Source organism: Hypanus sabinus, chromosome 11, assembly GCF_030144855.1.
Source record: "Hypanus sabinus isolate sHypSab1 chromosome 11, sHypSab1.hap1, whole genome shotgun sequence".
NCBI lineage: Eukaryota > Metazoa > Chordata > Chondrichthyes > Myliobatiformes > Dasyatidae > Hypanus > Hypanus sabinus.
In genome coordinates, this window is record NC_082716.1 from 26,861,152 (window position 1) to 26,872,380 (window position 11,229).

At 40.4% G+C, this 11,229-nt stretch overlaps 1 protein-coding gene across 4 annotated transcripts in view; it reads left to right on the plus strand.

Moving 5' to 3' along the window:
* agla (amylo-alpha-1, 6-glucosidase, 4-alpha-glucanotransferase a) overlaps positions 1-11,229 on the plus strand; it is a 97,904-nt gene that overhangs the window by 35,036 nt on the left and 51,639 nt on the right. For all 4 annotated transcript variants that reach the window (XM_059983973.1, XM_059983976.1, XM_059983975.1 and 1 more), the window contains exons 15-18: positions 661-762; positions 2,820-2,975; positions 3,104-3,254; positions 11,092-11,216. In XM_059983973.1, coding sequence (XP_059839956.1) covers positions 661-762; positions 2,820-2,975; positions 3,104-3,254; positions 11,092-11,216 — 534 coding nt within the window. The remainder of the gene's footprint in view (positions 1-660; positions 763-2,819; positions 2,976-3,103; positions 3,255-11,091; positions 11,217-11,229) is intronic.

Below are 11,229 nucleotides of genomic sequence, written 5' to 3' on the forward strand. Positions count from 1 at the left end.
GATGCCCTGACTACTCAGATACCGATCAGTCTCTGCCTTAAATACTCCCAATGACTTGGCCTCCACTGCCGCCCATGGCAACACATTCCATAGATTCACTACCCTCTGGCTAAAAAAAATTTCACATCTGTTCTGAATGGGCGCCCTGCAATCCTCAGGTCATGTCCTCTCATACTAGACTCCCCCACCATGGGAAAAAACTTTGGCACATCCTTTGTATAATGAAAATTCCAGTTTCATTTTCTAAATCATACTGCATGCCTGTATACTTTTAGGAAAATGATCCCATCAGGAAAACCTGCCTTAAATTACTTGGCGATTAATCTAAAGAGATATTTGATATTTTAAAATGTTTGGCAAAGTGATTATCGAATTTTTCAGGCAGTGCAAGTCCTTCTCAAAGATGGTATGTTTCTCATCTAAATTTGAATAGGAATGCAAGTTGATGGGAAATTACTGAGCAATCTGAGTTGAAATTGAGATCAAACACTATTCTAATGTAGACTGCACTATTAAATATGTTGTTTTTTATGTTGGAGCATATTTTCACTTTCTTTGAACCAACAAATTGACAATTGGCAAACAAATTACTCTGAAATTCCTTTTGGGTCAGAATGGGTCTATTAATCTTCATAATGCATAAATTTATTTTGTTTACAGCGCCGTTCTGCTTTTGATGCTCTTCCCAGTGCAACCATTATTTCAATGGCTTGCTGTGCCTCAGGAAGTACAATGGGCTTTGACTACTTAGTTCCACATCAGGTTAGTTTGAGGTGCATAATTTTATGTAAAAATATAAAATATTTGCATTTTTAAGTTTTGTTCCATATTCTGATATTGAAATCCTGATTAATCAGAATATCTCCTTATGAGAAAACTGTTCTGGTGGATCTAAAGCAAAATCAAATGGTGAAGTCACTCAGCGGATCAGGCTACATCTGGCTGAAGAGAAGTAGTGTTAATGCTTCAGGTGGAACTTTGACCTTAAACATTAACTCTGAGGGCAATGAAGCAATTGTATCAAATAGTTGCTTTCCATTAAGCTGGAATACTTTATTCATTTTCTATTCCAAACTCAATTTTTAATTTAATTCTTTTTAGTTTAGTTTGCATTCTTTTCTTTTTCACATATGAAGTACAAAGTGGTGGTAACTACAGATATTATTCTAATCATGTTGTCTGGCCTATGCTTGTTGGAGTTTACAAGTATGATAGATCAAGTTGTTGTTGGATTGTTGCTGTTTAATTGGTATTTTCTTTGCAGTTTAACAATTAACTGCTTGTATTTTATATACTTGTGTATATGCAAGTAACTGCCTAATATGTTTCCTAGTTGTCACAGTGTAAACATGTAGTTGTTCAGTGTATCCTCTAGTTGTTATAGTAGTATAATTCTGGTAAGCTCTGGAGGATTCTCAAAGTGCTGCATTATTTGAATAGGAGGTATCTCATTGGTTGACTCTTGTCTACTAATTTAAATGGAATTTTCCTTATCTATGTAGTACAGTATAAATAGAGCTGCATCTTGAGGCAGTACCATCTTAGTTCTTTTTGCTTTTGTTTCCCTTTTGCTTTCCAAGCCTCTATCACGGTGTGTTTCAACTTTCTATCAATGCTTAATAAAATTATTGCGAAGCAACAAACGTTGTGCCTCTTTCCTGACTTTTGGAAGAACCTTGTATTAAAATGCAGCATTGCATACACGCTTTAAAGGGTTCTCACTGCTGTCTGTAAGGAGTTTGTACATTCTCCCCGTGACCACGTGGGTTTCCTCTGGATTGTCCAATTTTCTCCCTCATTCCAAAGGGTTAGTATATTGTGGGCATGCGACGTTAGCACAGGAGGAATAGCGACACTTACAAGATACACACAGCACATCCTCAGACTGTGTTGGTCATTGGCACAAATGGTGCATTTCACTACAGTTTCAAAGTACAGGTGATAAATGAAGCTAATTTATCTATGTAGGATGTATGTCAGCTGTTTTCTATATGTGGAAAGTTTTAAAGACTAGGGGATAAAGTCACAGAGTTCAAGGTTAGCCATTTAGCACTAAAGTGACCTGAAATAGCTTCTCATACAGAGTTAACTTTTCATAAATATGTCTTTGAGTTCTTGACTCATAGCCATGTCTCTGAACTCTCAGTTCAGGTTGAAGACTGAGATTGACAGATTTATGTATATTTGGATGTTAGGGAAATGAGATGGGAAATACTGGATCAGCTTTGATAATGACCTATGTCAGTACGTCTGCGCGAGCTGGATAGTTTGCTCTTATTTCTGTTTCTTGTGTGCAATATTAAAAAGTAGATCACCAGCTTTGTAAGTTGGGTTGATGTGTTCTCTGATCTTAGCAATCCATGCATCAGAAGATAACTCAACTATCAACCACCCGAGCTAAGCGTTTTCTCAGTTATTTCCAGCTTTGTAAGTTTGATTTGGCCAGATTCTTCAGCATGAATGTTTGCAATCATGTAGGAAAACGATGTATGAAAGGTGTTTCATTTAAAAATTTGTTTATTTATACCTCCCTCAATAATGGTGTTAAATATTATAAGAAAAACATGTCTGTTCATTTATTTTTAATTCTGAGCATGCATGCCATGTCTCTATTGTTTGGTTTACTAGAATTTCTGATATTCTTACCTTGGCTTTTTGGCATATTAAATGGTACCTGTTTATCTGTTCCCTGTCTACCTGTGACATTATCATAATTGAAGTTGTAACAGTAACTAGGAGCAATTTAAATACAATGTATAGTACATATTTTGATTTCCTGCACATTGAGGTTTCTGTTTTCTGCCTTTACGTGTTAATAGATATCCGTGGTTGGAGAAGAGAGGCTCTATCCCAAGTATAATCCTGATGCAGATCCAGAGTCTGCAGGGGAGCTCAGTGAAAACTCTGGAATCATTGCAGGAAAACAAGCAATTAACATTCTTCATCGTCTACTAGGAGCTCAGTCATTCAATCAGGTGTCGCAAAATGCAACAATTTCTTGCTTAAATGCAGAAATATTGATCTAACTTGCATGACTTGAATGAATTGAAATTGCATCAGGATTATGAAATCTTTCTTCAACTGTGTTGGTATGTATTTTAAGGTGTATGTGGATCAAGTTGATGAGGATATTGTGGCAGTAACACGACATTGCCCAAATACCCACCACTCAGTAGTGGCCGTGTCACGTACTGCATTTAGAGACCCAACGAAATCTTACTACAAATCTGAGCTACCTTCAATGTGCATCCCAGGTACTGCTTCTACTTGTTTTTTTTAAACATGTGTTTTTAACATGAAAAATGAGAACACTCTATATTCAATGCTCAATGCAGTACTTGAATCGTTAAGTTAGATGGGCAACAAAAGTAACCACTTCAACTAGTTTGCACCTCTTAAATATCAGCTTGGTATGCTTCCAATACCAGACTAAAATTTTGTACAATGTGAGTCCACGTTGACAATGCAACATATTGTACATTTATCTTGTCTGCATTTTTATCTAGGACCGAAGTAATCTTTAACCAATGTCAGACTAACTTTGTGTATCCTATGAGGGATATCCAGATTGGTGAGAGTAAGGATGAGACTAGGGTTTCATTAATGTTGAAAGGGATGTATATTTATGTTTCAAATTTTTACGTACCCCGTAACTGGGTGTCTAACCAGCAGAGAAAGAAGAAGCCGTTGGAGTCTGGTGGTACCAAACTAAAGGTTTGGTATGTATTTTAATACATTGGTATTAATAAAAATAAGCAAAACCATATCAATAAGGCAAATATACATATAAAACAAGTTAGCAGTAATAAACCTAAAAGTGTAGGAATAATACTAATAATCAATAATAAACAAGCTCTATCGATGTCTAGGGGTAAATAAATTGTCATAGAAAAGTATAAAGTTCAGTTCATGAGTGCTGATGTAGTTACGGTTGTTGTAATCGTTGGGGAGATTGAGAGAGAGTGAGAGTGAGCAAGTGAGATGTAACAGCTACAGTCAGGCAAACCTTCCTTTGCTTTCTTAATCCGTCGTATCAGTGTGGTCATTCAGTTATGACCTCTCCGTCCTTCTGCTAGACCATTCTTCTGTGGTGGACTCATCACTCTGGTATGAGTGGACACAAACACAAGTCCCCACCAGCCCTGCTTTTACACTGATAGTCTTAATGACCGACCTCCTGGTTCGGTCTTCGAAGCCCCCACCTTTCTTGTGGGTTCCAACACTCAATGTCCACTGGTGTGTCTGGAGGGTGTCTCTCCAGACCTGTCTTTTATCCTTACTCATGGGGTCTCAGCTATCCATCACTCCTGAGTGACTGTGTCCATCAAATAAGGCCACTGCTTCAGTCCACTGAGGAATGTTTATGGGCAAAATAGTAGAAGATAAATAACCTTTGCAGAAATCATAATACAGTAAATCAACAGTCTCTCTCCACTTTCTTATCTGTAGCAAATATTCTTTCCTGTTTTTCGTCTCTTTCTCATGGTCAGCATAGCAACAGTAATAGTTCGTGTTTCTCAGGTGGGGGTGGTTAACTCTTCACCCCACTGTCCATCAGGTCTGTTCATCACTCATAACACCCCCATCCTTCTAAGAATTTTCACTAGGGGGAAAATTAACTAATAAAGCACATGACTGAATTACAGAGTTTAACAAAATATGGAAGTTGTCTTAACTACAAGAATAATACAGATACACGTTCAAGTTAACATCTAGATAAACAATCAGCAATAACATTATCACTCCCCTTTACATGTTGTATTTTAAAATCAAATTCTTGTAATAACAAACCAATTTAATAACTGCCTACTTTTTACTTTTCATGTTAGCAAAAAAAGTACTAAAGGGTTGTGATCTTAGCTTAGGTGCCTATTACAAAGCATGAACCAATACATGTGTGATTATAATGTAGTACATTACAGAAATTTGTGCAAATACTAATCTCTATTTTACTTTTAAACTTAACATCCAAACAGTCAATCTTTCATGGTGTTTTTATCTTTCACATGCTATGTCAAATTCCCTCAAAACCAGATCCTGTTATTCAAAGTGGCATTTGGTCAACCTTTGTCCCTTTTCCACTTAACTCTCACATGGTTAGCTTGCTTACTAGTGTGGAATAGGCCTTCATAGACTCCTTTCACAGGAGTTATCTTATCACCAATGTTTTCCAAACTAAGCCCATTTGCTGAACTTCCACACAATTCGTTAATTTTAAGCAAGTCATTAATTTTATCTTCAGAATCTTTCATTCTGTTTGTTTTCAGTTTAACAGCAGCAGATGATCCCTCTTGGTCAAAACAACATTTCAAGTTCTGCCTCTCCAAATCACATACTTGAATATCATCAGCAAGTTGTTTATCTTTAAATTTCCAAACAAATTGTAATTGATTCACAGGCACCTTGTTAACAAGCCATTGTTCAGTTAACGGTCCCTTCCCTTTTGTCACTCCTTCTAAAACTAATTCAAACTTTAAATTTTCTTTATTCAATTTAGGAACAACACCTTTCCCTTCTCCTTAAATAATATTCACATCACCAGCTTTCATCTCATCATTAACTTTTAACACACCTTCTAACACAAACAACTGAGAATTCTCACTTTAGTGGATGCATTAGTGATAATTTTTCAAAACTCCTTAGATTCTGAATTAGTTCCTGAGAATTGGAGGGTGGCTAATGTAACCCCACTTTTTAAAAAAGGAAAGAGAGAGAAACCGGGGAATTATAGACCAGTTAGTCTGACATCAGTGGTGGGGAAAATGCTAGAGTCGGTTATCAAAGATGTGATAACCGCACATTTGGAAAGTGGTGAAATCATCGGACAAAGTCAGCATGGATTTGTGAAAGGAAAATCATGTCTGACGAATCTTATAGAATTTTTTGAAGATGTAACTAGTAGAGTGGATAGGGGAGAGCCTGTGGATGTGGTATATTTAGATTTTGAAAAGGCTTTTGACAAGGTCCCACACAGGAGGTTGGTGTGCAAACTTGATGCACACAGTATTGGGGGTATGGTATTGATGTGGATAGAGAGTTGGTTGGCAGACAGGAAGCAAAGAGTGGGAGTAAATGGGAGCTCTTCAGAATGGCAGGCAGTGACTAGCGGGGTACCGCAAAGCTCAGTGCTGGGACCCCAGTTGTTTACAATATATATTAATGATTTAGACGAGGGAATTAAATGCTGCATCTCCAAGTTTGCGGATGACACGAAGCTGGGCGGCGGACAGGAAGCTGTGAGGAGGAAGCTAAGAGGATGCAGGGTGACTTGGATAAGTTAGGTGAGTGGGCAAATTCATGGCAGATGAATTTAATGTGGATAAATGTGAGATTATCTACATTGGTTGCAAGAACAGGAAAACAGATTATTATATGAATGGTGGCCGATTAGGAAAAGGGGAGATGCAACGAGACCTGGGTGTCATTGTACACCAGTCATTGAAGGTGGGCATGTAGGTACAGCAGGCGGTGAAAATGGCAAATGATATTTTGGCATTTATAGCAAATTGATTTGAGTACAGGAGCAGGGAGGTTCTACTGCAGTTGTACAAGGCCTTGGTGAGACCGCACCTAGAATATTGTGTGCAGTTTTGGTCCCCTAATCTGAGGAAAGACATTCTTGCCATAGAGGGAGTACAGAGAAGGTTCACCAGATTGATTCCTGGGATGGCAGGACTTTCATATGAAGAAAGACTGGATCGACTCAGCTTATACTCACTAGAATTTAGAAGATTGAGGAGGGATCTTATTGAAACATATAAAATTCTAAAGGGATTGGACAGGCTAGATGCAGGAAGATTGTTTCCGATGTTGTGGAAGTCCAGAATGAGGGGTCATAGTTTAAGGATAAAGGGGAAGCCTTTTAGAACTGAGATGCGGAAAAACGTTTTCACCCAGAGGGTGGTGGATATGTGGAATGCTCTGCCCCAGAAGGCAGTGGAGGCCAAGTCTTTGGATGCATTCGAGAGAGAGTTGGATAGAGCTCTTATAGATAAGCGGGGTCAAGGGATATGGGGAGAGGGCAGGAATGGGGTACTGATTGTGTATGATCAGCCATGATCACAGTGAATGGCGGTGCTGGAGAATGGCTAGAATGGCCTACTCCAGCACCTATTGTCTATTGGTTCACTGGCTATATTTAAGAGGAAGTTAGATATGGCCCTTGTGGCTAAAGGGATCGGGGAGTATGGAGAGAAAGCAGGTACAGGGTTCTGAGTTGGATGATAAGCCATGATCATACTGAATGGCGGTACAGGCTCGAAGGGCCGAATGGCCTACTCCTGCACCTATTTTCTATGGTACCAAAGTTAACCCTTTCTTCACTGAACCAAGTCCAGCTGACCCAAAAGAACTGCATTCCTTTTCAACTAAATCAGATACCTCAGACTTTTCCTGAGTTTCAATACTAGGTTCAGTACCCTGTGCATCCACACCCTGAACACACGCAAACGGGACATCTACCTCTTCCAGGCTTTCAATACCAGTCCCCTTTTCAAATTCTAAGTTCCCCTGATCCTCCCAGTTACTCTCTGGGCAACTCCCCTTCAGAGTAAACTCAACCTTGCGGGTTAAAACAACCTCGTCTGCTAACCCAGCAGACTCCCTCAAGGTAGCGGCATCCTTTTCATCTAGGACGGCCCTTACATCATTATTGGGAACACGTTTAAATTCTTCAACTGCAAACTGCTCTGTCAAGCCAGACAGATCATCCATGTCCAACCCTGGACCTTCTAACTACCATATCTGTTTCTTTATAAATTCCCTCCTGGCTAAGGGTGGATCTACCTCCTCTCCTTTACTCTCTTTCACCCCACTATCCTCTGTTTTACCACCCTCTAACCCTTCTTGGTACAGGGCCAGTAAAAACGTCTCCGCCAATTCAACACTGGACTCATTTAAACTGGCTCCTGTCTCAGCCACCTTTCTAGACATGCTGCGAGTGATTGCGCATGCGGGACAAATCTTGGAATCTATGGGCGGGTCCTCAGCGTTTACACTTGTCAGCTTCACTGCTGACTACACATCCCCAGTATCTCTCTGCACTGGAACTGTGGTTTCTCCTTCCTTCACAGACACCGTCCCTTTCAAGATAAACTTCTCACGCCCCTCTTGGTCTCTATCTACCTTTGCCTTCCTCATCGATCTGCTGACCGACTCAATGCAACCTGTCGGGACTGCCGTTTTCCCTTTTCCTGTCTCCTCCTTTGGAGCAAAGCACTTAGATGCTATATGACCAGCTTTCCCACAATTATAACAAGTAAAGCTAGGAACCTTCCTGCCAGCCTTGTTTTCCTCCTCACCTTTTCCACTAGCTCCCGGCTAATTCTCTGCCATAGCCGGTGGGCTTTCTCTACCGTCCCTACTGTCTCTCTGGTAACTTTTATTTAAGGAAAACTTTGACTTGTGGGTTAAGGCGTACTCATCTACTAACTTGGCAGTCACAGACAGAGACTTTGTCTCCTTCTCATCCAAGTACGTCTTCATACTCTCAGGGATACAACTTTTGAACCGCTCTATCAGTATTAACTGTAACAGGTTATCATAATCTTCATCAACCCCTTTTGAGGCGCACCAACGTTCACAATATATTTGCATCTCACGGGCAAACTCTAAATACGTGTGGTTCCACGGCTTTCTCAAGTTCCGAAACTTCTGCCGGTATGCCTCTGGCACCAACTCGTAATTCCTCAATACAGCCCTTTTTACTTCCTTATAATCCTTAGACTTATCCATAGACAATGCCGAATACGCTTGTTGAGCCTTCCCCCTAAGTACGCTCTGTAACAGAACAGTCCATTTCCCCTTAGGCCTGTTCTGATTCACAGCCACTTTCTCAAAATGGAGGAAGAACTTATCGATATCCATCTCCTCGAATGGAGGTACCAACTGGATCTCCCGACTAATCTTGAACCCCTCATTTGGGTCTGCCGCCCGGTCTCTTCCCTGCTGTACCTTTAACTTCTCTATTTCCAGCGCATGCTGCCTCTCTTTCTCCCTTTCCTCCATCTGCCTTTCAGCTTCCTCTTTCCTCCTTTCAGCTTTCCTTTCTTCCTCCTCTCTCCTCCTTTCTTCCTCTCTTCGCCCTGCAGCTTCTCTCTCTGCTTCCAGCTGCCTTATCCGAAGTTCATGCTGCCTCTTCTCCTTTCCTCAGCCAACCTTAATTTTTCCATCTCTAACTGAACCTCCCCCTCATTTGGTTTCCTCTCAGGGAACAGGTCCAATACATCTGGTGTGAACACACCCTTGGATACATAATGCATAGCTATTTCTCTCTGTATATCCACCTGTCTCATCGACGATTTCACCTCTGAGAGCTCTAATCGTTTCACAACATTCACCAATTCAGCCTTCCTGGCAACCTCTAATGCCCCCGCAGTTGGGTCTTTTAAAAATTTGACAGTGTCCATCTCTGCTGGTTTCCCATCTGGTTAATCTCACAACCAGATCAGATAAGGGACTTTTATCCCGATTCACTGGCCCCCTAATTTGGTAATCAAATCTCAAGAGGAGGCCCCAATTTGTTACGTACCCCATAACTGGGTGTCTAACCAGCAGAGAAAGAAGAATCCGTTGGATTCTTGTGGTACCAAACTAAAGGTGTTTATTAATAAAAATAAGCAAAACCATATCAATAATGCAAATATACATATAAAACAAGTTAGCAGTAATAAACCTAAAAGTGTAGGAATAATAATCAATAATAAACAAGCTCTATCGATGTCTAGAGCTAAATAAATTGTCATAGAAAAGTATGAAGTTCAGTTCAGTTCATGAGTGCTGATGTAGTTATGGTTGTTGTATTGTAATCGTTGGAGAGAGAGAGAGCGAGCAAGCGAGATGTAACAGCTACAGTCAGGCAAACCTTCCTTTGCTTTCTTAATCCATTGTATCGGTGTGGTCATTCAGTTATGACCTCTCCGTCCTCAGCCAGACCATTCTCCTGTGGTGGACTCGTCACTCTGGCATGAGTGGACACACACACACGTCCCCACCGGCCCTGCTTTTACATTGGTAGCCTTAATGACCGACTTCCTGGTTCGGTCTTCGAAGCCCCCACCTTTCTTGTGGATTCCAACACTCAATCAGTGTCCACTGGCAAGTCTGGAGGGTGTCTCTCCAGACCTGTCTTTTATCCTTACTCACGGGGTCTCAGCTATACATCACTCCTGAGTGACTGTGTCCATCAAATAAGGCCACTGCTTCAGTCCACTGAGGAATATTTATGGGCAAAATAGTAGAAGATAAATAACCCTTGCAGAAATCATAATACAGTAAATCAACAGTCTCTCTCCACTCTCTTATCTGTAGCAAATATTCTTTCCTGTTTTTCGTCTCTTTCTCATGATCAGCATAGTAACAGTAATAGTTCGTGTTTCTCGGGGGGGGGGGGGAAGATGGTTAACTCTTCACCCCATTGCCCAGCAGGTCTGTTCATCACTCATAAAAAAAAATCCATAATCTTTCTTTTAATATTCCTTCAACTTCCCTTGGGGAATAGATGACAGATGCAGCAGCATTGTCCCCGGAGTTCAAAACTTTGGGTATCAATCTGTCTAAGTCTTGCTGTGCTACCTTGTATGCCTTTCAGAGGCTAGGTTGGGGAGAGACGATGAGCGCAAATGGCCGTAGGACCAATCGGTTTTGGATAGTGTGGTTAGGATTGTAGGGGTGGAGGAATGGTAGGAGGTCTGATGGAAATCTGCCTGATTAGAAAGTAAAGAATGATAGGGTGATTGGGATCCCTGAGATTCAATGGTCTGGTGGGGGAAAACCAGAAGACCACAAATTAGGTTGTTGGTTTTCAGCACAAAGGTTATCCAAAACCCTGCTATAACAAAACCGAAGTTTAATGTATTTATCCTAATGGTATCCTCAGTGCCTCACTGCTAATGAAATCTCTGTGAATATAACTCACTGATGTAGTAAACAAGCACAGAACTCAATATTCATGCAGTAATGACTCGCAAGCAGCAATAAGTAACATGTAAAATTGTACTTTTGGTCATAATATATAGCTTTCTCCTTGTTCACCTTGTTTCTCATTGCATTTTGAATGTACTGAGAATGCAATACCATTCATCTTTATTGTAGGTAAAATAGAAGAGATTGTGTTGGAAGCCATGACCGTACAAAGGAAAACTATTCCTTACAAAAAAGATAAGCATTTCATTAATGGATTGCCACAATATACGGTGGATACCAAGGAACATTTGCAGGTGAAGATGTACA